The 22,484-nt window shown below is 38.0% G+C and overlaps 1 protein-coding gene and 1 non-coding gene across 6 annotated transcripts; one reads left to right on the top strand and one right to left on the bottom strand.

Annotated features, from left to right (window-relative positions):
- Positions 1–1,448: 1,448 nt before the first annotated feature.
- On the bottom strand, positions 1,449–21,366 carry KIAA1586 (KIAA1586 ortholog). Of its 5 annotated transcripts, XR_009048141.1 has the most exons (8): positions 21,255–21,334; positions 20,668–20,751; positions 16,511–16,591; positions 14,907–15,189; positions 11,921–12,059; positions 5,657–7,102; positions 2,232–2,510; positions 1,449–1,764 (listed from the first exon to the last, which is right to left on the bottom strand). XR_009048141.1 is itself a non-coding variant. In XM_057700379.1 (5 exons), exons 1-5 carry the CDS (start codon positions 21,273–21,275, stop codon positions 12,055–12,057), a joined length of 474 nt encoding a protein of 157 aa, XP_057556362.1. In that variant the 5' UTR covers positions 21,276–21,334; the 3' UTR covers positions 10,692–12,054. The 5 variants fall into 5 exon arrangements, 2 of the variants coding, with proteins under 2 accessions (XP_057556362.1, XP_057556360.1); XR_009048142.1 differs by lacking the exons at positions 2,232–2,510; positions 5,657–7,102 and having other exon boundaries at positions 1,461–1,764; XR_009048140.1 differs by lacking the exons at positions 1,449–1,764; positions 2,232–2,510 and having other exon boundaries at positions 4,954–9,978; positions 21,255–21,333.
- TRNAR-UCU (transfer RNA arginine (anticodon UCU)) lies at positions 4,954–5,026 on the top strand. Its single transcript has one exon. It is a non-coding gene; the product is annotated as a tRNA-Arg (tRNA).
- Positions 21,367–22,484: the final 1,118 nt, after the last annotated feature.

Below are 22,484 nucleotides of genomic sequence, written 5' to 3'. Positions count from 1 at the left end.
AAAATTCAATAGATGGCTGGAAGTTATATAGGCAAGGAAAAGTCTCAGAAACAGAAAAAAGGAAAGAAGCTTGGGAGACTCACAAAAAATTGCAGAGAAAAGATATAAGACAAAGAGATTCAGTCCATGGTAACTGGTTTTCCAGCATAACTGGGATTTCAGAAGGAGATAAAATGGAGGGTGGGAGAACATTATGACTTGTATGAAAAGTAATAAAAAAAATTTTCCCAGAATTGAGGGATGCAAGTATCCAGATTCAAAGGGTACATCATATACCCAGTACAATAAATTTAAAAAGATAAACCACAGGCACATTTTCTTCTAATTCTAGTACATCAGAGACAAGGAAGATTATAAGAGCCTCAAGGAGTACGAGGAGATAGGTTTTGAGTAAAAGGAGAATCAGAGTTGCACTGGGCATCCAAATAGCAACAGTAGATGTAACTCTGGTATAAACACTGTAAACTTGCTACCTTTCTCCTCCTCCTCTGAGAAAGCAAACAAAACAACAGGGAAAAATTACAACTAACCAAATAAAGACTTTTTTTTTAATGTTCTACTTTCACAGCAAATAGGTGACAGAAAAAATCTGCAAAACTCTAAAGAAATGCAAAGGGAATGTCAAGGGGCCTCACACGTGGCAGATCTGAGAAAGTACCAGCCAAGTATAATTCCTGAAAGGCAGAAACTCCTCCAGAAATGCAAAATCTAGACCCTGTAAATCTAACAACTGAGGGGAGAGGTGAGCTGAGCTTTAGCAGAAGTCAGATGCAGAGAGAAAAGCCACAGAGTATCTGGAGGGCTCCCAGCAGCAGATCTCAGAAAGGTCCAGCAAAAACATACCCCTGAGGTGCAGTGCTCATCTGCAAGAGCAAGGGGCTCTGTCCTCTGTCTGCTGTGCTGGGGATGCAGGGCCAGTGATGCTACACAGGAGGACTCTTCCTCAGAAGAGCCACAGCAGCTACTCAGTGGTCTCTGTGCAGCAAACAGAGGGCCCCTCCCACCATCCACGAACCCAGCTGCAAACAGCTGGGCCAGGAAAAACAAAGTCATTAAGAAACAAGTGTTCATGAAAGGCTACGGCACAGCATCAGTAAGTGATTTTATAAGAAAGAATGTGGGAAAAATTGCAAAATGACAAATGCGTGAAAGACATTCACAGAAAAACATTGTCATAGAACGGATGAAAACACTGAGCACATATTCCAGCACAAGGTACAACCCTCTGTGAGACTGTCCTCTCCATGGAGGACACAGATCACAGGGCAGGAACTCAGATGTTAATAAATTTTTCTTTGGCACTTTTATTGCACTAATTGTAGACTTAGAAAGTCTTTTTCCTTTAGAGAACATAAAAGCATTCACCACTGTTTTTCTGTTATGGCTTCACTTTTAGCTTTTTACTCCATCTTTAATTTTTTTCTGGAATTTGGTTTGAGGCAGGAATATGCTTAAATTTTTTCAATATACCTATTTTATTTGGGGATGGGGAAAGTGCATATTTCCAAGAAACCATACAGCATGCTCATGGAGCTGCTAGAAATTCTCTGGTTTGATGCTTCTCTGGTACTGAGGGTGAAATCTACATGCAGCTTCTTCACAAGCTTATGTTCCATCAGGACAGCCCAGCAATGTCACAGGTGTCTCTCAGCCTGTCACTGCACCTGTCCCAGTGCTCACTGCCAGGGAGGCTGCAGAATCTCCAGCAAGATCCAACGTTAGACTTACAACTGAAGGTGCTTTTGTTTCAGGTACCTCTAACACCTATAAAAAGCAAATTTTTAAAAATAGGGCAAAAAAAAAGAAAATTAAAAATTAAAAAACAAATAAAAAACCAAAAAACGGGGGAAAAATAGGGCAAATTTATGGCAGTTTTATAATACTTTTAATAGTTACATGTTATTTTTATATATACCACTTTTTTTGCTCAAAAATACAAGTTAATAACCATTATTCATAATTGGGAACTGAATTCAGAGGAAAATAAAATATTTTAGATATTTTGTGTGTGCGTGTGTGTGTTTGCACCTGAAATTTGTCTGGCATAAAATTCTGGGTTCAACTGTTAATTTTTCTTAGAGTTTTGAATATAGTACTCCAGCATCTTCTCACACCCAGTGTTGCTGTTGAAATGACAGAACGTATCTAATTCTCTCTCTTTTTTTTAAGGTAATCAATATCACTACCTTATCTTTTCTTTTTTTAAAAAATAAATTTATTTATTTATTTACTTATTGGCTCTGTTGGGTCTTCATTGCTGCACATGGGCTTTCTCTAGTTGCAGCTAGCAGGGGCTACTCTTCATTGTGGTGTGCAGGCTCCTCAATGCCGTGGCTTCTCTTGTTGTGGAGCATGGGCTCTAGGTGCATGGGCTTCAGTAGTTGCAGCATATGGGCTCAATAGCTGTGGCTCACAGGCTTAGTTGCTCTGCGGTACGTGGGATCTTCCTGGAGCAGGGATCGAACCCGTGTGCCCTGCATTAGCAGGCAGATTCTTAACCACTGCACCACCTAGGAAGCCAGATTTTAGATATATTTTTATCTCAAGTGACTTAAAAATATTTTATTACAGAAGTTTTAAAACACAAAGTAAAATGAACTCCCAGTACACCCATACATAACCATCATTTAAAAAAATTATCAACAATCTTGTCATTCTTCAAGTCACATTTACTGATTGCTTGTTAAGTTTCTGGAAAACTTCCAAGCCTCCCTTACCTCATTTAACACTAGCAGTCCCAGCGAACTAGGTTGTGGAAAGATTAGTGTGAAGCTAGTAGTTTACTTACATTGGATGCCTTCCAAAAAGGGGGACCTAGAAATATCTTCACATGGTTATGTTTTTGTAAAATTTGCAAAAAGAACACATCTCAGCCATAATCCGTTAAGAGCACTGTCTCTTTCCACTTCAACTGCTCCTCCTTTGTGCCGTCTCCTCCTGCTCCTCCACAAAGTGGCAGTGAGCATTTCTAAGATTTTATTAAGGGTTCACTGGGATATATTTTTGTGCTTTGCAATATCTTCCATGTATAATTAATTACATTATTGTTGGCCATCTCAGTTTGGGATGTCTTCTAGAAATATTCTGAATGCAGTCAATCTAAAGAATATTTAAGAGCACTCACTCCATAGAAAATTTAAAATGCACTGAAGTCTTATAGCTCAGATTTCAAAGAAACTCAGAAGTTTCCTCTAATTTGACAACAATAAAAAAAAATTGCATTGTTACTAACAAATGCCTGAGAATTTGAAAGAAACCTCTGTAAACTGTCAAAAATAAAAAAGCAAATTTCCATCCACTATGTTAAAAAATACTCAAAATGAGCTTCCTATTACTCCTATTATTATATAAAAGTATATTACAAAGTTGTCTAATGAAAAGACAACATGTATGCTTTCCTGGGTCTAAATATTTCAAATTGTATCTAACACTGTATGCATAGTTTTATGGGGTTTTTTTTTCCTTTTTTTTTTTAGAACTTTTATTGAGGTACAGTTAACATAGAATAAACTGCATATATTTAGAGTGTACTATTTGGTATCCCTGTCTCCCAATTCATCCCCCCACCAACCCTCCCCGCTTTCCCCACTTGGTGTCCATATGTTTGTTCTCTACATCTGTGTCTATTTCTGCCTTGCAAACCAGTTGATTTGTATCATTTTTCTATATTCCACATATATGTGTTAATAAACATTTGTTTTTGTCTTTCTGACTCACTTCACTCTGTATGACAGTCTCTAGGTCCATTCATGTCTCTACAAACGTCCCAGTTTCATTGCTTTTTACAGCTGAGTAATATTCCATTGTATATACGTACCACATCTTTTTAATCCATTTATCTGTTGATGGACATCTAGGTTGCTTCCATGTCCTGGCTATTGTAAATAGTGCTGCAATGAACATTGGAGTGCATGTGCCTTTTGGAATTACAGTGTTCTTTGGGTATATGCCCAGCAGTGGGATTGCTGGGTCATGGTAGTTCTATTTTTAGTTTTGCAAGGAACCTCCATACTGTTCTCCATAGTGGCTGTATCAATTTACATTCTATGGGTTTTTTCTTAAATGGAGCTTGCCAAATTCAATAAGCAATAAGCCCCACAAAACCTGGAACCACCTATGAGGTTATTATACTACCCTCGTTGAACGATCAGTTCTTCATGTGACCATGAAGTACCACAGCACTTTTGTGCACGTGGATGTTTGGTGGTTTCAGCACCACTTGTTGAAAAGACTACCCTTTCTCCATTGAATTGCTTTTGCTCCTGTCAAAAATCAGTTGACATGGGCTTCCTAGGTGGCGCAGTGGTTAAGAATCCGCCTGCCAATGCAGGGGACACAGGTTTGATCCCTGCTCCAGGAAGATCCCACATGCCACGGAGCAACTAAGCCCGTGTGCCCAAAAAAAAAAAAAAAAAAAAAAAAATCAGTTGACAGTGTCTGTGGGTCCATTTCTGGGCCCTGTGTTCTGTTCCATTATCTATTTGTCCACTCTCCCATCAATACCAAAGCTGTCACTTTGTGGTGAGTCATGAAGCTGGGTAGTCACTCCTCCAACTTTGTTCTTTTTCTTCAATACAGTGTTGGCTATTCTGGGTCTTTGCTTTGCCATATAAACTTTAGAATCAGTTTGTTGATATCCACAAAGTAACCTGATGGAATTCTTATCAGGATTACACTGAAATTACAAATCAAATTGGAAGAACTAATATCTTAATAATACGGGAGTCTTGCTATCCATGAACCCAGAATACCTCTTTATTTACTTAGTTATTCCTGGATTTCTTTCTTCAGAATCTTAGTTTTCCACGTATAGACCTTACACATATTAGATTTATGCCTAAATACTTCTTATAGACAACATATAGTTGGATTTTACTTTTTTAAAGGTACTCGACAATCTCTTTTAATTAGTATATTTTGAACATTCACATTTAAAGTGACTATTGGGGGAATTCCCTGGTGGTCCAGTGGTTAGGACTCTGCACTTCTACTGCAGGGGGCCCAGGTTCAATCCCTGGTTGGGGAACTAGGATCCCACAAGCCATGCGGTACAGCTAAAAAATAAAAATCAAAAAATGAGGTGACTTTTGGTATAGATGGATTAACATATACTACATTTGTAACTTTTCTATGTGTTACCTTGTTCTTTTCTCCTCTTTTTTTTAATTTATTTTTTGGCTGCATTGGGTCTTCATCGCTACACGCATGCTTTCTTTAGTTGTGGTGAGCTGGGTTACTCTTTGTTGCAGTGCGAGGGCTTCTCAGTGCAGTGGCTTCTTTTGTTGAGGAGCACCAGCTTTAGGCTCAGTAGTTGTGGCACTCGGGCTTAGTTGCTCCGAGGCATGTGGGATCTTCTGGGACCAGGGATTGAACCCATGTCCCCTGCATTGGCAGGCAGATTCTTAACCACTGCGCCACCAGGGAAGCCCCTTTCTTTTTTTTTAATTTTTGCTTTTTTTTCCCCACTCTTTTCCTGCCTTCTCCGATTTTAATTGAGCATTTTACATGATCCTATTTTATCTTCTTACTGTATCAATTATACTTTTTAAAAATTTCAGTGGTTTCTCTAGTGTTTGCAACATATATTTACAACAAAGCTAAGTTCAATTTCAAATAACACAATACTGCTTCACGCTTACCCTGATTTTATACTTACTATATTTTCTTCCTTTCTGATGTTCCAAGATTCCTCCTTTAATGGTTTCTTTACAGAACTTCCTTTAAACATTCATTTCAGCTTTGGTCTGTTGATGACAAATTTCCTTAGTTTTCTTTCATCTGAGAATGTTTTGATTTCCCCTTCATTTTTGAAGGATATTTTCACCAGATATTCTATGTTGACAGTTCTGTATTTGAAAAATGACACAATGCTGCGTCATCCAAATTATTTTTCTCTATACATAAGGTGCCTTTAGTCCTCAATGCTGTCAAGATTTTTGTCTTTAGTTTTCCAGAGTTTGACTCTGATATATGTTGGTGTGAATTTCTTTGGATTTATCCTGTTTAAATTCACTCAGCCTCTTGAATTGAGAGTTGTCTTTGCTCAGAGGGGGCCATTTTCAGATAATTTATCTTCAAATACTTTTTCCAGCCCTGCCCTCCTCCTTTCCTTCTGGTTCTCTGATGACCTGAATATTAGATTCTTTGTTATAGTCCCACAGGTCCCTGTGGTTGGATTCTTTTCTTTCCCAGTCTATTTCCTCTCTGTTGTTCAGACTGTGCAATCTGTATTGTTTTACATTCAAGTTCACTGATTCCTTCCTCTGTCCCATCCATTCTTGAGTCAATTCATTGAGTTTTTTGTTATTGTATTTTTCATTACTAAAATTTCTATTTGGTTCTTCTTTATGTCTTCTATTTCTTTGTTGAGACTTCCTAGTTTTTGTATGGAGACATTCTACATTTTCATTTGTTTCAAAAACATGTTCTTAATTACTTATTGAAGCATTTAATGACAACTGCTTTAAAATCTGTGTCAGATAATTCTAGCATCTATGGCAAGTCAGTGTTGGTATCTATTGTCTTTTTTCAATAAAAAGTTCCTGGTTCTAGGAATGACATGACTTTTTATTGAAACAGATATAGACATATTGGTTATTATATTATGAGACTCTAGAGCTTAAACCTACTGCTTCAGTTGGTTTCTGCAGACACTATTTTAGGAGCAAAAAGGGGATGTTGTATGTTGCCTGGTTACTCCCAGGTGGTAAGGAAGTCCAGACTCCCTAGTTAGTTTCTATCAACATCTGAAGTTGGGAGAAAGGGTTCCTTAACGTGGAGCAAAAGTAAAAGTCATGATTCTCCATTAGGCCTCCTGTGACATCAACCTAGTGGGGCAGGATTCAGGTCAGCAGTACTTCATTATAAGCTGGCAAAGATGGCAGTTCAGGCTCCCCACTTAGCCTTTGGTGGTCTGGATGAAGCTACAGTGTTCTCTGTGGTGTTTGGCGGAAGCAGAGAGGTTATTGTGTATAATAACATTTCTTCTGTCTTGCTAGCCTGCCCTTCCCTGACCCTGTGAATAGAGAGGGAAGGCTTTTGCAGGGTTTTTCTGTCTGCATCCATTGGCATTTTCGGGTTGCTACCTTCTTTACCTCCAAGCCTGGGGATATATGAGGCAAACAGAAAAGTCAAGGAACTCACCATTCTATCATTCTGTGAGTTCTATCGTCTATAGCTGGTCTGCCTTCTCTCCATCTTTCAGTCTTCCTATGTTTACAGATAATGTTCAAGCAGGAGGAATCCCAAAGTACATTTCCCCATCCAATTACTCTCAACTTCTGATTTTTATATCTATCTCCTCTAGACAGACATTACTGGGTCTTGCTATTTATTCATTTTGGTAATCTCTACCTTATTAATTGGTGTTAATGTAGACCATTATTATTTAATGTAATTACTGTTATGGCTATTTTTAAACCTATAATTATAATAGTTTTGTTTGTATTCACTGTTTTTCTTCCTCTGTACCTTTTCCTACCTTTAAAAAATATTTAAACATTTTTAAAACTTCCATTTTATTTACATTTTTTAGTTATACAACCTTTTCTTTCTATGTAGTTAATATTTTACCACTTCATGTAATGCATAGAAATTTTTCAACCATATACTTCACTATACCAACCCCCCACTATTTTATGCTCTAGTTGTCATGTGTCTAGTACAAATGACAAAATAATGCTACAACTTTTGCTTTCTTTTAAAGAAACTAACAAGAAAAAAAAGGTCTTTTGTATTTGCCTATTTAACCATTTTTCATGCTTTTTGGTCAAATCTGCACCACTTCTCAAAACTTGAAGATTACCAAAGTGCACTATTTTCCCCTAATGTGGATGAATATAAATTACATATTAAGACTGTTCCTCACCTTCCTCATTAATTCATGACAAGTAAAGAAATATCACTTGGTACCAATGTGCTTGTAAATTAAAACACAAATTTAAGCAATGAAAGCAGGTAGCAGTACTGATTATAATAATGTAAGTTGGTTACGTTTTTGTTTTCCACATTATCAATTGCAATTATAAAAAAAACACTAAATACAAAAATCTTGTTCAAAATTTTCTGTCCAAACCATGAACATCTCTACAATATTAAACAAACGGAAAATATTTCCAACTCATTTTTTTAAAATATATGTATTTATTTATTTAGGCTGTGTTGGGTCTCCGTTGCTGCGCACGGGCTTTCTCTACTTGCAGCAAGCGGGGGCTACGCTTTGTTGTGGCATGCAGGCTCCTCATTGCCATGGCTCCTCTTGTTGTGGAGCACAGGCTCTAAGGTGCGCGGGCTTTAGCAGCTGTGGCACATGGGCTCAATAGTTGTGGTGCACGGGCTTAGTTGCTCCGCAGCATGTGGGATCTTCCTGGAGTAGGGATTGAACCGTGTCTCCTGAATTGGCAGGCAGATTCTTAACCACTGCGCCACCTAGAAAGTCCCCCAACTCACTTTTAAGAGTACGTTATGGGATGTCCCTGGTGGTGCAGTGGCTAAGACTCTGCGGTCCCAATGCAGGGGACCTGGGTTTGATCCCTGGTCAGAGAACTAGATCCCACATGCATGCCACAACTAAGGAGCCTGCCTGCTGCTGCTGCCTGCAAACTAAGACCCGGCGCAACCAAATAAATAAAGTAAAATAAATATTAAAAAAAGTAACGTATCTTTAATAACAAAAAGAGTACCTCAATTTCTCTTCAAAGTAAACATGAAAGGTTAATTAAAGCGTAACTATATACCTGAAATTTAAAACTGAAGAGTATCTTATTTCCCTTAGAAGGTCACTGGGAAATAGTACTATTTGGAGATGTAAACAATTCATAAAAATGAATGGACATGGGGACTTCCCTGGTGGCCCACCTAAGAATTTGCATGCCACAACTGAGGAGCTCACAAGCTGTAACTAAGGAGCCTGCCAGCTGCAACTAAGCAGTCCACCTGCCGCAACTAAGACCCGGTGCAACCAAATAAATAAACAATGAACTGACATGTAGGAAATATCCCATACTAAGCAAGCATTAACTGAGCTTCTACTGTGTGCTAGACATTGTTAATAATCATGGTTATAGACTCTTTTCAAGAAAGTCACTAGCTAGTAGGGGAGAAAGACAAAAAATTGAGCTCTTATTATAAGGGAACCAGAAAGGTTGAACTTTATTCTCTTGAAGAAAGTGGGGAACTAACGAAGGATTTTGAGTAGGGGAGAAAAAAGGTTAACCTCATAGCTAGACTGGCTAAGCTACCATCCATTCCCCTTCCCCCTTGCCTACCTTTATTACAGAAGCTAGGAAAGGTAAAAGTTCACATTCCAAGCCTCTACTGCAATGAGGGATGGTTATGTTGACACAGTTCTGGCCAGTGAAATGCAAATCTACTTGAAAAGGCTTCTGGTAAAGCTTTTGATTTTCTGATATCCAGAGCTTGTTCTACCCCTTGCCTTCTTGCCCTAAATCCAGCATGTGTAAAACTGTGCCAGCTATCCTGTAACCCTAAGGGAAAGGCCAAAAGCATCCCAGATAACGCAGCAATGACACCATTGAGCTACTCAAGCAAAGCCTGCAGCCATCTCCAGATTTCTTGTTATTCAAAATGATAAGCTCATTCAAGTGATTTAAGTTGGGTTTTCTGTATCTGAGTCTGAATTTCTTCTTGACCAGTACAAGTTTTAAGAATACATGTGTATTTCAGAATGGCCATTCCTGAGTTATTGTGGAGGATGGATTAGAAAAGGGCAAGAATGAAGGTAGGGAGGCTTGTTAGCAAGTTATTATTGTACTCTAAGCAAGAGAAACAAAGGCAGTGATGATAGCAAGGAAAATATAGATTCAGAGATATTTAAAAGGTGGGAGAGAAAAGGCAAGAAGAAAAAAGATTTGAAATATCTTCTTTCGAGTTTGAAAAACAAGGTGGATAATGGTGCCATTCTCCAAAACAGATATGGTGAGACGTAAGTTCAGCTTTGGACTTATTCAGCTTGGATACCTGTGGGACAACATATGAAAATAATAAGGCAGTTGATTATGGATCTTAAAGTCAAGAGTAAGGTCTGGATTAGGGAAACCCAGATTTGAGAGTAACCGTCATATAGAGTACTGTCCGATAGAACTATAATGTAAGCCCCATATGTAATTCTAAAATTAAAATAAATAGATGGATTTAACTTTAATATTTTATTTAACTCAATCTATCCAAAATATTATTTCAACATGTTATCAATATAAAGTTATTAATGGGGATGATTTACATGCTAAGTCTTTAAAATCTTATGTGTATTTTATACCTAAAGCTCATCTCAATTCATCTGAATATCTTTCATCAGAAATACTTGATTTGCATATAAATTTCATAAAATTTACAGTTGAAAAAATAGACTCACATACCCATATCGTTCTAAACACACTTACGTCTGCCAATAACTGAAAGAAAATTTTTCCTTTACTTTTTAAATCCACAATGAAAAAACCCTGTTCATCTTTTTTAAAAGAACTGATTTGCCTTCAGAGCAAAAGCACAACAGTTTGAAAACTACATTTGTCCCAGTTAAGTAAATTCAATAAATCTTGTGTCAGCTCCATATTGTTAACATTGCTTTCAGAGTTACTGTATAAATTGAAACGCAACTCTAAATTTATCAATAAATATTTTTTCAAATTTTTCTTGTAGTTTTTGTAGTAAATTTACATAACTGTCAAAAAGTTAAAATCTTATGCACACCAATTCATACTACAAAAATGTGTAAAGTTATCTGATTTTTATTTTTAAAAGTTTTAATTTCAAAATAAATTCTAGTACTTGTCTAGGTAGCACAAGAAGGCTTTTTCCCTTACTTGGAGCTTCAAATTTAGATCATTCATATGCCATGTGAATTTCAATGGACAGAAAACAAACCACCATTTTCTCTTTGATTATTAATTAAACATTTGGCTAGCATTTCTGTTGTTGCAAGAAAATTCGGAAGTGGTGTTAACAGTACATTAAGTTTTGCAGAACTCTTCCATAATCCAATCAACTGGCAGAGTACACAAGATCACTAACTGTCCAGCAATCCTGTAAGCTGATGTTGATTCATAGCACCTAACACCTAACAACTGTACCCATGACACTGTCATATAGAGACCACTGGAAAACTGAGTACAAGTACTTTCAAACTGTATCACATAGTGGAACAAAGAAAGAAGGGAAACACCAGGCTCATTTAAAAATTCCAATGAAATCTGACTTTTGACCTAACCTCGCTGGAACACTATTTATTGTGACAAAAAGTAATTTTTTCTCATCTAGGTGAAAGTCTTGATAATTTAGAGATTAAAACACAGCTATACAAGTTTGATTTCTCAGGCCACGAACTGAAATTATTTCTTCATAAATTTTTAAGTCCTATGAGACAAAATGAACACTAAGCATTACCTGGACAGTACATCTTCTACTACGTAACTCATCGAAGGCTAAGGAAGAGTGCTTGTAATTTTTCAGATTTTGAATCAATTAATCTTTAATATTGTTAGGAATTCCTGTATTCTACAAGCAATATTTGGTGACAACTAAAGACTTTGTACTATTTTTATGACATTTTTAGGCTTTAACTCATAAATTTCTAACAATTTCTTTAACTGAACTAATTAATTTTACTATCTATCCATCTAAAACTAGTTCTTTCTCATGCAAGAATCCAAGCTGTTTTATATCTGGCCAAACTTAAGCTCAATCCTTTTTAAAACTGTCTAAAAAAATTTTGTTGGTACATTTCATTGTGATTTCAGGCGACTGAATTTCAATACTTTTTTGACCTTTGAAAGGCAACTTCATTAACTCATTCAATATACATTTGCTGGAACTGTCTCAATATTGTCCACTTTACTGCCTTATTCTTTGTTAAATCATAGCATGTTTTTCTCTGCCACAACAAACTGCAATCGTCACTTACTGTGAAATCTGCAACACACCTTCTTCCAGTCTTTTTGTTTACTATCCCAGTTGTAGGACTAGCTTCTGCAGTTCTATATGATTCTTTTTCAGTATGCTTTCATTTTAAATTTTAAAATTCGTTCATGTTCATGTTTAAGCTAAAAAATAATTAAAACAAGTATTTCGATTTAATTACCAATTACGATTTACAGAAGCAATCACTGTAATTCCTGTTGCCAGTGTAAAATACTCAGATAAACACACTACGTTACATTGATTCATAGGAAAAAATAATTTACACTGAATCCATCTATCGACACTAACTCAATCAGTGATATTTATATGTAATACCAGACATGGCACACGGAGTCTGACAGGCACATTCCAACAATCACACCTTAAGCAAGATAACAAAGTTAAATGTATTTTTAAAAAAACAAGTTGAGTTCAACAAAAATACTTCACACTGCTTTAGTTTTTATGTTTAATTAAAATTGATTAAACACAAAATTTACTTTCTTAGTCCTACTGAACTCATTTCGAATGCTTAATAGCCTCATGTTGCTAGTGGTTACCATATTAGACAGCACAGATGTGGAAATGAGAAAGACAAAAGCCACAAGGCTTGCAGTTTTTATTCCATTTCTCTTTTATTTGTTGTAACTTCCAGGGATTAGAAGTTATCTGGGTTATATTACTCTTTTGTATCCTTACTAAAAGTAAAACAAAGCAAAATGAAATCGTTGTATGCTCTGTATAGGATTCCCTGAAATATGTATTTGGCCCACTCTAGCAGACATGGGCCAACCTCTAAAGACCCACTGCTCCTAAAATCAATCAACTTTATCTTTTTTGGAGAATGCCTTTTAAACAGCAACGTGTTGATAAAAGTTTAACTGGCTTTCAAAATAAAAATTTATGTATATAAAAGATGTGTAGCATACAATTTACAAATGATAAAATCATACACCACACCCTTTTCCCTTAGGCCACACTGCGCGCGCTTACAGGATCTTAGTTCCCTGACCAAGGATGGAACCCAGGCCACAGGCAGAGAAAGTGCTGAGTCCTAACCACTGGACCACCAGGGAATTCCCACACAATACTCTTTTATTGTAAGTTCCATATAGCCAACTGATTCTCATATGCTTTTGTTGACCTTTGCCGAACTCTTGTATCTGTAGCTAACCTGTGGTTGCAATTTGACCAGGATTTTACAAAGGGAGTTGCATCCCAATCAGCTAACTCTTTTCCCAACAAATTTATTGTCATTAAATCTGATATATGATCTATTGTTAAACTATTTCTCACCCTTGTACAAATTATGTTCATTAAATTGAAACCTCTTTCAGCTTCAGCACTATTGATAGCAATGGTGCTAACTATCTTTTTAGCTTTTTGTATGGTTGCAGGAATTGAAACTTTGTTTGACTTCATATTATTACTCACAAATTCCCGAAAATCATTCAAATCAATTTCAAATTTTAAAATTTCACACAAATGAAGTAATTTTTTTTCACCAGTTATCCATGGTGACGTTATTTCTTCATAAGGCCATGTAGAAGGTTCTAGCAAATCAAAATAATTAAAAACACTTTCATCATGGTTTCTGTCAGATAAAAGACGTAAGTTCATGTGTTGAATTATATTTTCTAGTAACATGTTCCTAGGAAGGGCATTAAATTTATTATTTTTATTAAATGGAATATCTTTAAACTTATCTGACTTAATCAAACCTTCAATTTGAGATTCATGCTTTCCAGTACCAATTTTTAAATTTTCCAAGGCTTTTATGGTACGTTTGATAAATTTTTGTGCTTTCTGAATGTTAGTTGAGCTTGACTGTAACGCAGATGAAAGTAGTGAAAATTCTTCAAGAATGTCAATCATCAAAGCAAGGTCTTGCAAGAAATTAATGTTAGCTAATCTCTTTGCCAAACCAGAATGAGAATGAGAAAAATGCATGTATAATACAGGATATGCATACCATACAGCAGTAGCAGCTTGTAAACTACATGCTGCCCATCTTGGTCCCATTACCCGCCCAATTTTAACAATTTCAATTTCAAGATCTTTAGCTACATTTTCTAATAGCCTGTTTTGATTTTTATTAGATTGATGATAATTGGAATAAATTTTATTGAGAAATACTTTAAAATGATTCACTTGTTTTATTTCAGATATTGAATCATCAAGTGACAAGTGCAATCGATGGTTTAAACAGTTCCAAATAATGATTTCAGGAAAATTTTCTAACAACTTTGTAGCTACTCCAGACTTTCTTCCCAGCATTGTATTAGCACCATCAGAACAAAATGCAATTAAATTTGCTTTCAAATATTCATTAGTGAAGCCACAGTCATTCAAAGTACTCAATAACGTATTGAAAATACACTCTGCTGTGGTTGACACCAGTTCTTTTAAAGCAACAAATAACATAACTGGTGCAGAAGCTGACTGAACTGTGCACTGGAGATAAATCACAAGGGTCCTGTTCTTAGAAACTGTGGATGCCTCATCAATTATAATACAGATTTTGGCATTTTCTTCTATAATGTTCTTAAATATCATCACCTTCATTTCTTTTGCAATATGCTCTGCTATTCTTGTTGCACTGTATCGTGTATTTAAACAACTGACCTCTCCATTTTTCTCTTGTAATTCTATTGCACCCTCAATATCAGATAAAGGTCTATTATGTTTTACTAAACTATAAACAGTATTGAAAACTTTTACAGCAGCATCAATATTTTTATTACTTTGTTTATGCACTAAATTAGAAACTGAGTCATTAATTGATTCCTTTAACAAATCCTGTATTTTACCATGGGCTTTAGAAACATCATGTTCCCTAATTTTTTTTCGCAGAGATGCTTGTCTAGTAGTTTTATTACTGCCATTAGGGGTTACTAAATATGCAATCCACTCCTTGGACACATGGACATGCTTTTCTGCTTTCGATCCCAAATGCCGAACTGCTGAGCAATCCTTACATCCTAATTTACCTTCTTTGATTTCAAGCCATTTGTACTGTTCTGTAAACATAAATGCTTGTTTTTCATTCCAACAATCTGGAAGCACAAGATTATCCATTTCTTCCTTTGATAAACATGATGGTTTTTCTTCAATGACAGGTTGTTTGACGTATCTGAAATTTGATTCCTTAGACTTAGACAATCCACAATGGTTTTTGTTCCTATTGTTATTTTCTGTGTCTGTTTTCACCTTCTTTGCATTTAAAAAATGCACAAAATCACCCTGTCGTTTTGGCATTTTAGGGAACAAAATCTGAAAAATAATTTTACATATGTAAGTAAAATTCATGGTAACACTTTTAGTGTAAATGTAAAAAGTTCTATTAACTTCTTTACATAATTTTGGAAATAAATTTTAAACTAGAATCTTACCTTAATTTTCAGTTTACACCTATTACTTCAATACGACTTGCTATTTCTTGAAAAATGCACCATTATTTTTTAAAATTCTATAGCCAATAATAATGTCACAAAATCTGACTGAATTTTTGATTATCACCCAATTCAACAAAGAAGTTGCTCATATGATTTACAAGCAAGTATAGTTCTAGTGTGAAGAGTGGTTGATATTTTCATGTACATTAAGAAGAAAGTAAAAAAACTGTGTATCAGAACTCCACTCATACTTCAATGACAACATCAACATCTTTGTTGAATCAATTAAGAGTTTTCAAATATTGCAAGATTTCCTCAATTTTTTGTACAGCACAGTGTCTAGTGATTTGAGACACATCACATTTTTAGGCTTAATCCGCATTAACATTTCATTCATCACTTTCTTCAGTTTAGAGAATCAACAAATAATAAATCAAGCCCTGCTTTGTACAATAGTTTGCCAATTACCTCGCTGTAAACACTTCCATCTTCCTTCAGGGGCACACTGTCATTACTGTATTTCTACCACACAGTACAACAAATGTAAATAACCTCAAGTGTATAATTACTAGGAGTTTTGAGCATCTCTTACATTAAAAGTAATAATAATTTAATTTTAAATTTTTACATACTTGAATTTTTTAATTGAAGTTTAGTTGATTTACAATGTTGTGTTAGTTTCTGGCATACAGCAAAGTGATTCAGTCATATATATTCTTTCTCATATTCTTTTCCATTATAGGTTATCACAAAATACAGTAGGACCTTGTTGTTTATCTACTTTACATATAGTAGTTTCTATTTGCAAATTCCAAACTCCTAATTCATCCCTCCCCCTATCTATTCCCTTTGGTAACCATAAATTTGTTTTCTATGTCTGTGAGTCTATTTCTGTTTTGTAAATAAGTTCATTTGTATCATATTTTAGAAACCACAAGTAAGTGACATCATATGGTGTTTGTCTTTCTCTTTCTGACTTACTTCATTCAGTATGATAATCTCTAGGTCTATCCATATTGCTGCAAAAGGCATTATTTCATTCTTTTTTATGGCTGAGCTATTCTTGAATTTTTAATAATGGCTATGTTTAACAATCAGTTCAAATTTAACAATCAATTCTTGCAAGCCAGTTCAAGCCACCTCCAGTACATACTGCACTTAATGACAGAAATGAAAAAACACAAATATAATATACTTACATCACTATGATAGGTGCTAGGCTCTTTATCATCACCACAGACCAAATCAATGTATTCAAGAACAGGTCTTGATGGTCCCTCCTAAAAAGGAAGTCAGCAAATTTACAAGTCATGAACAATCACTGAAACCAAATGTGTCTTTACAATCATTATGGTTTTTTTGGTTGGAATTAGCAAGAATTCCTATGAAGAGGAGGCCCTACAGGTGGCACAAAAAAAAACCATCAGAAACAGAAGCAGCAGAGGTAAAGATTCAGAGGAGACCAATATACAATGATGACAAAGCCCCAAAAGAGCCTAAATCTACATAGAGGAAAAAAGGCACGTACTCCTTTCGAAATGGTCCAGGGATAATGTTAAAAAGACACAGATATCATGGTATGGTATTTTTTAACTGGGATGGTTATCAATAATCTTTTAGATATATAAGCTCAAAAGCATGGAGTTCCTTGATAGCTCTGCTTCATCCTCCATGTCCTTATGCGATCAGATATCAAATCTCCTCAATCCTTTCTTTACACACATACTACCTTCAACAAAGACCAGGCTTTAAATACCCCAGTTGAAAACCTAGATTAGATTTTATTCTACACGCAAAGGAATCAACTAGTAGTGCTGAGACAGGGAACCACAGCAGCACTGTGTTTCAAGATTAGGAGAGGGGACTTCTCTGGTGGTCCAGTGGCTAAGACTTCATGCTCCCAACGCAGGCGGCCCAGGTTCGATCCCTGGTCAAGGAACTAGATCCCACATGCCACAACTAAGAGTTTGCATGCTGTAACTAAGAGTTCACACGTGGCAACTAAAAAAAGATCCCGCAGGCCACAACGAAGTTCCTACATGCCACACAAGGACCTGGTGCAGCCAAATAAATATTTAAAAAATAAAATAATAAACCTGAACTGCCAATTATTAAAAAAAAAATTAGGAGAGTATGAAGTTTGGGATGATTAGTTAACAAGGAAACCAACCCAGACAAATAGTAATTGAATACTGAAGTAGAGTGAGGGCAAGGAGAACAGTGAGCAAGCGCCTTCTGTATGTACACTGCACTTCCACAAAATTTATACCAAAGATAAGGGCTCTTTCTGTATTCCCCAGTTTTCATCATCCCTTTTTTCAGCATATTGTGTTTAGTTTGAGGCTCGTGTACATGGCAGCGTACAAAGAAGATGCTGTGCCAGAATGCAGACTCAAGGCTGGAAGAGAAGCTTTATACAAAAAAACTAAGACATGCAAACCAGAATGCACCAAGTAGTAACACACTTCTTTTTTTTTTTTTTTTTTTTTTGGGGGGGGTACACCAGGTTCAATCATCTGTTTTTATACACATATCCCTGTATTCCTTCCCTCCCTTGACTCCCCCACCCTCCCTGCCCCAGTCCTCTAAGGCATCTTCCATCCTCGAGTTGGACTCCCTTTGTTATACAACAACTTCCCACTGACTATTTTACAGTTGGTAGTATATATATATGTCTGTGCTACTCTCTCGCTTCGTCTCAGTTTCCCCTTCACCCCCCGCCCCTTCCCATACCTCGAGTTCTCCAGTCCATTCTCTGTATCTGCATCCTTATTCTTGTCACTGAGTTCATCAGTACCATTTTTAGATTCTGTATATGTGAGTTAGCATACAATATTTGTCCTTCTCTTTCTGACTTACTTCACTATGTATGACAGATTGTAGTTCTATCCACCTCATTACATATAGCTCCATCTCATCCCTTTTTATAGCTGAGTAATATTCCATTGTATATATATGCCACAGCTTCTGTATCCATTCATTTGTTGATGGGCATTTAGGTTGTTTCCATGTCCTGGCTATTGTAAATAGTGCTGCAATAAACATTATGGTACAAGTTTCTTTTGGGATTATGGTTTTCTTTGGGTATATGCCCAGGAGTGGGATTACTGGATCATATGGTAGTTCTATTTGTAGTTTTTTAAAGAACCTCCAAATTGTTTTCCATAGTGGCTGTACCAACTTACAGTCCCACCAACAGTGCAAGAGAGTTCCCTTTTCTCCACACCCTCTCCAACATTTGTGGTTTCCAGACTTTGTGATGATGGCCATTCTGATTGGGTAACACACTTCTTGATAAAAGACATAAAAAGAACACAATTTTTTTTTTTTGTATCTGGGAACCCTGAGGCAGAGAATTGTACCCAGCAGCATTTCATCTTCTCTGGATGGTACTATAAAAAACATAGTAATAAACATATCCTGATGGAACCCAGCACAGGATGGGGTGAGAGGAAAGTAAATTCTTATCTGAATGTAGTTTACAGCAGAATTAAATGATCATTTTTATGTGTCACCATTTAAATACAACAGGAATATTTTTACTAGATTCTTCTCATACTGCAATTCCACTTGGAGCATATAATTCATTTCTTATGGAGCTGTCAAATCTTCAATCCTCTATTTGTACACAAGGCTATTTCTATTGGTAAGAGGTTCTATCAAGCTGGATGTACACTACCCTGGATGCAAAGATACAAAAAAATTCTCTATATTTAAAATAAAATTTAAATTAAGATTTCTAAACCTCAGCTGAACACAAGCTGATATGTTAACTCAATTAGAATTTACAATATAATTATTCATTTAACCCTCAGAGTATGACACAAAACTATACCTACTTATTTTTCCAACCTTAATTTTGTAGAATCCTACTGTGTTTCTCATAGTAAGGCACACAAGTCTTAAACACTTCTGTCACGCCTAGCTAGAGCTGCACAAAACACCACAAAGTTCATTAAACACGTCTGTCACGCCTAGCTAGAGCTGCACAAAACACCATAAAGTTCATAGTGTCCTATTCATTGTCTGTATACCACGGTCAGGAAGAACCTAAATTATTTTTTCTAATGACCCCTGCAATCCTCTTTCCAAATGTTTTCCAGCACAAAAACAGACATCATGGCTCTTTAATATCCACAGCTACATCACTCACTCCTCACCACATGCGGAGGTAAAGTCAGCATATAATCCTTCTTGGTATCCCCAAATTTATAAAATTTCCAAGTGTCAAGAGAAGAGTACCATATGCACTATTAATGAGGAAGAATGTCAAGGAAATGATATTGTAAAGAATTTCTATATAACCCTACTAGAACAAGAAAAACAACGTTACCACAATCTTTACAGAGGGAATTTTGTTTGATTTAAAAACAAGTCATTTACATGGTTGCCCTAAACCTACAGCAACTAAGAAACACACAAATACTAAACGGGCAACACTTTAAAGAAAAATTAAACACCTTTAATAGCAAACCTCAACTATGATACTCAAAAAGTAGTTCACAGTAGAAATAGCCTCTAGCTAACTAAGATACTAAGATACTACTTTCAGCAGAGCCTTTGTAAAACTTTAACAGTTCGGGGTGGAAATTATCCCAAAACATGTCATAGCACCCCTTTCCGTTTTTGCAACCAATGTTTTACAAAATGTGTTCAGAGCTTCATACACCCCTGCATTCGCACCTACATGAAGATTTCCGGGCCCCACCTCCAAGTTCTGATTCCACACGTCGGAGGGGAGTCCACGAACCCACACACTTGCACTCACTAATGCTTCAAACTACTCTCCGAAGGGAAGAAACACACAAAGACACACGATGCTCCTGGTGATGTCGGCCCTTCACTGTGAACCTCACCTGCTGCACTGTGCTGTAACAGGATGACCTCAGAGCTTAGTGAAGTCTTCAAGCCACCTGCCTTCACCTTACCGAGACACACAGCCTCAGATGTTGAGTTCCTGCAGCTTTCTGGTTTTCTGCCTCCTTCCTCACCACGAGCCGCCCCTTCTCCCGAACCTGTGGGCCATCTTTTACAAGTTACTCTTGGCTCCTTTCCAAACAGTCTTAGGAGACACCAGAACCCTGCCTACGTTAACGGTTCTAAGTGCAGGGGGAGAGGCGTGATGCAGGCTACAACACGCACCGCAGGCCACAGGCTTTGTGATGGCTACTGGGGCTGCGCAGACACCTCCCTGGGCAAATTCCCTACCCCTATGCCCTGCTCCACCATGTCCAGTCCCTATCAGGCATTCACACACGTTTGCTGGACGATGAACGACCAGCCGAGGGGTAATCCCATCAAGGCGGGTCACGCACAGTCTCTGCCTCCGAAAAACCCCAATCCCGTTGCTACTTACACTAACAAACTGAATGTCATCTTCAGTTTCCTCCGGTGTTGACGCGGACGCCTCAGGCCCAGCTGGAGGGACACATTCTATTATCTATAAAAACAAGCCCAACCACGGTTATCTACACAGCCACGCACTCGTAGAAGGAGACTGTGCCAAGAGAAAGGAAGAAGGAAAGCTCTCGAGGAGACCTAGCGGAGCCCCAGCCCCCGCGAGCCCTGCAGAGAACAGAGCTCGCCTCCGTGGACGCCAGGGGCTCCTCCGCATCCCGAGGAGCAGTCGGCCTCGGAACCCACGCCGCGCCCGCGCCCAACAGCGGTCCCCGAGCCGGGCCGGGCGGCCATTGTTGCTGCAGGCCCCCAGCCCCCAGACTCCAGGCCCCCAGCCCCTCAGGCCCCTCACGCTCCTAGCCCCCTAGGCCTCCTAGTACCCAGACACCAGGCCTCCTAGGCCCCCAGACCTCCTAGGCCCCCCAGACCTCCAGTACCCCTAGGCCCCAGACCCCCCAGTTCCCCAGGCCCCCAGGCCCCAAGCCCCAGGTCCAGTCCAGCACCCCCCGGACCCCTGCACAAGGCCGGGTCCAGGCCGCTACTCACCTCCGACCCTGGGTCTCCCATCTCCCAGCCGCCGCCGGCGGAAAAGGTTGCAAACCGCTTCCCGTAGCTGCCCCCTTGGCCCGCGGCGCCCGGCCTCCCTCACAGATAATCGGACTCCCTCCCCCGCCGTGGGGGCCGCTGGGAACTGTAGTTCGACCTCCCTCTCCCTCCGCGAGGGCCGCTGGGAAAGGTAGTTCCGGTCGCGCCGAGACCGCCCGGCGAGCTGAGGGGCTCGGGAGGAGTGAGCTCCTTGAGCAGCTTCTGCTACCCAAGTGGAATCTTAGGTGACCTCTTTTCTGTTTTAGACCAAAATTGTAGTCTAGATAATAGATCAATGGTGTTAAAATGGTTTCTAGTGAAATAGTGGCTAACCGTCTTCTTTACAATATTTACACAGAAACGATTGTGAATAGATAAGATGTGTGAAAACAGGTATTAACTGAGAAGACGCAAAGCTTTTCCTCTTTTGCCGTCAGCCTAAGATCACCTGTAGACTGACGAACCTGTGTTCCCACGGAATCACCTTTATGATTCCGACCCGGGCCTGCAGTGAGCGAGGAGGTGCGTGGGAGGAACCATGGGGCATCTCAGGAGACGAAGGAATGGAGTTATCATGAGATTTTTAAGGAAGGGTGGGGGCAGCTGAAATGTAAGTGAACTAATGTTCTGATAGGGTTAAAGGCAATTTTAGGGCCGTGTGTAAAGAGTTCAGCATTAGGTCTGGACTGCAAAGGTCTTGGGAACTGCAGGTTAAGATAGAAGCTAAATGATGTGCCCAGAAACCCCTGCGCCAGGTGTGAGATATGAAGCTTGTTCTCTATGTCAGAGACCCCAGCCAAGAGCATTTCATTCTTAACAATATATTTTCAAAGAACAAAGTGTCTCATACTCTGATTTTAGAGAACAAAGTTTCTCATTGAGCAAGTAAGAGAACAGTAGTTATCAAAGTCACTTTGTACCATATTTCTTTGGGAGAAACCTTGTCCCTTGTTAATGTTTCAGCTGACTTTATGTATGCGTGTTATTTTAGCGCAGCAGACATTTAATATCTCCTAGGAGGCCTGTTTTTGTGGGTCCGAATGAGAACATGATGTTATGTTTATAGGAGGTATTGGATACAAACTTATATTTTTTGCATTTTCACAAAGCGCACTAAAACTACAGGTGCATTTGTTCCAACTAAATTTAGGGCTTATAAAGTTGAGAACAGGAGGGACCTACTATTGTAAC

The sequence above is a fragment of the Hippopotamus amphibius genome, chromosome 11, assembly GCF_030028045.1.
Source record: "Hippopotamus amphibius kiboko isolate mHipAmp2 chromosome 11, mHipAmp2.hap2, whole genome shotgun sequence".
In the NCBI taxonomy this organism is placed as follows: Eukaryota; Metazoa; Chordata; class Mammalia; order Artiodactyla; family Hippopotamidae; genus Hippopotamus; species Hippopotamus amphibius.
Note: the sequence above shows the minus strand (reverse complement) of the source record. Positions and strands in the feature narration are given on the sequence as shown.

Excerpts from the sequence above, each read along its gene's own strand:
- KIAA1586 (XM_057700377.1), bottom strand. The coding sequence starts at position 21,275 with ATGGGAGACCCAGGGTCGGAG. Across the intron at positions 20,752-21,254 it reads TGGGAGACCCAGGGTCGGAG|ATAATAGAATGTGTCCCTCC; the intron begins GTGAGTAGCGGC and ends TTGTTTTTATAG. Across the intron at positions 15,190-16,510 it reads CTAGCACCTATCATAGTGAT|ATTTTGTTCCCTAAAATGCC; the intron begins GTAAGTATATTA and ends ATTATTTTTCAG.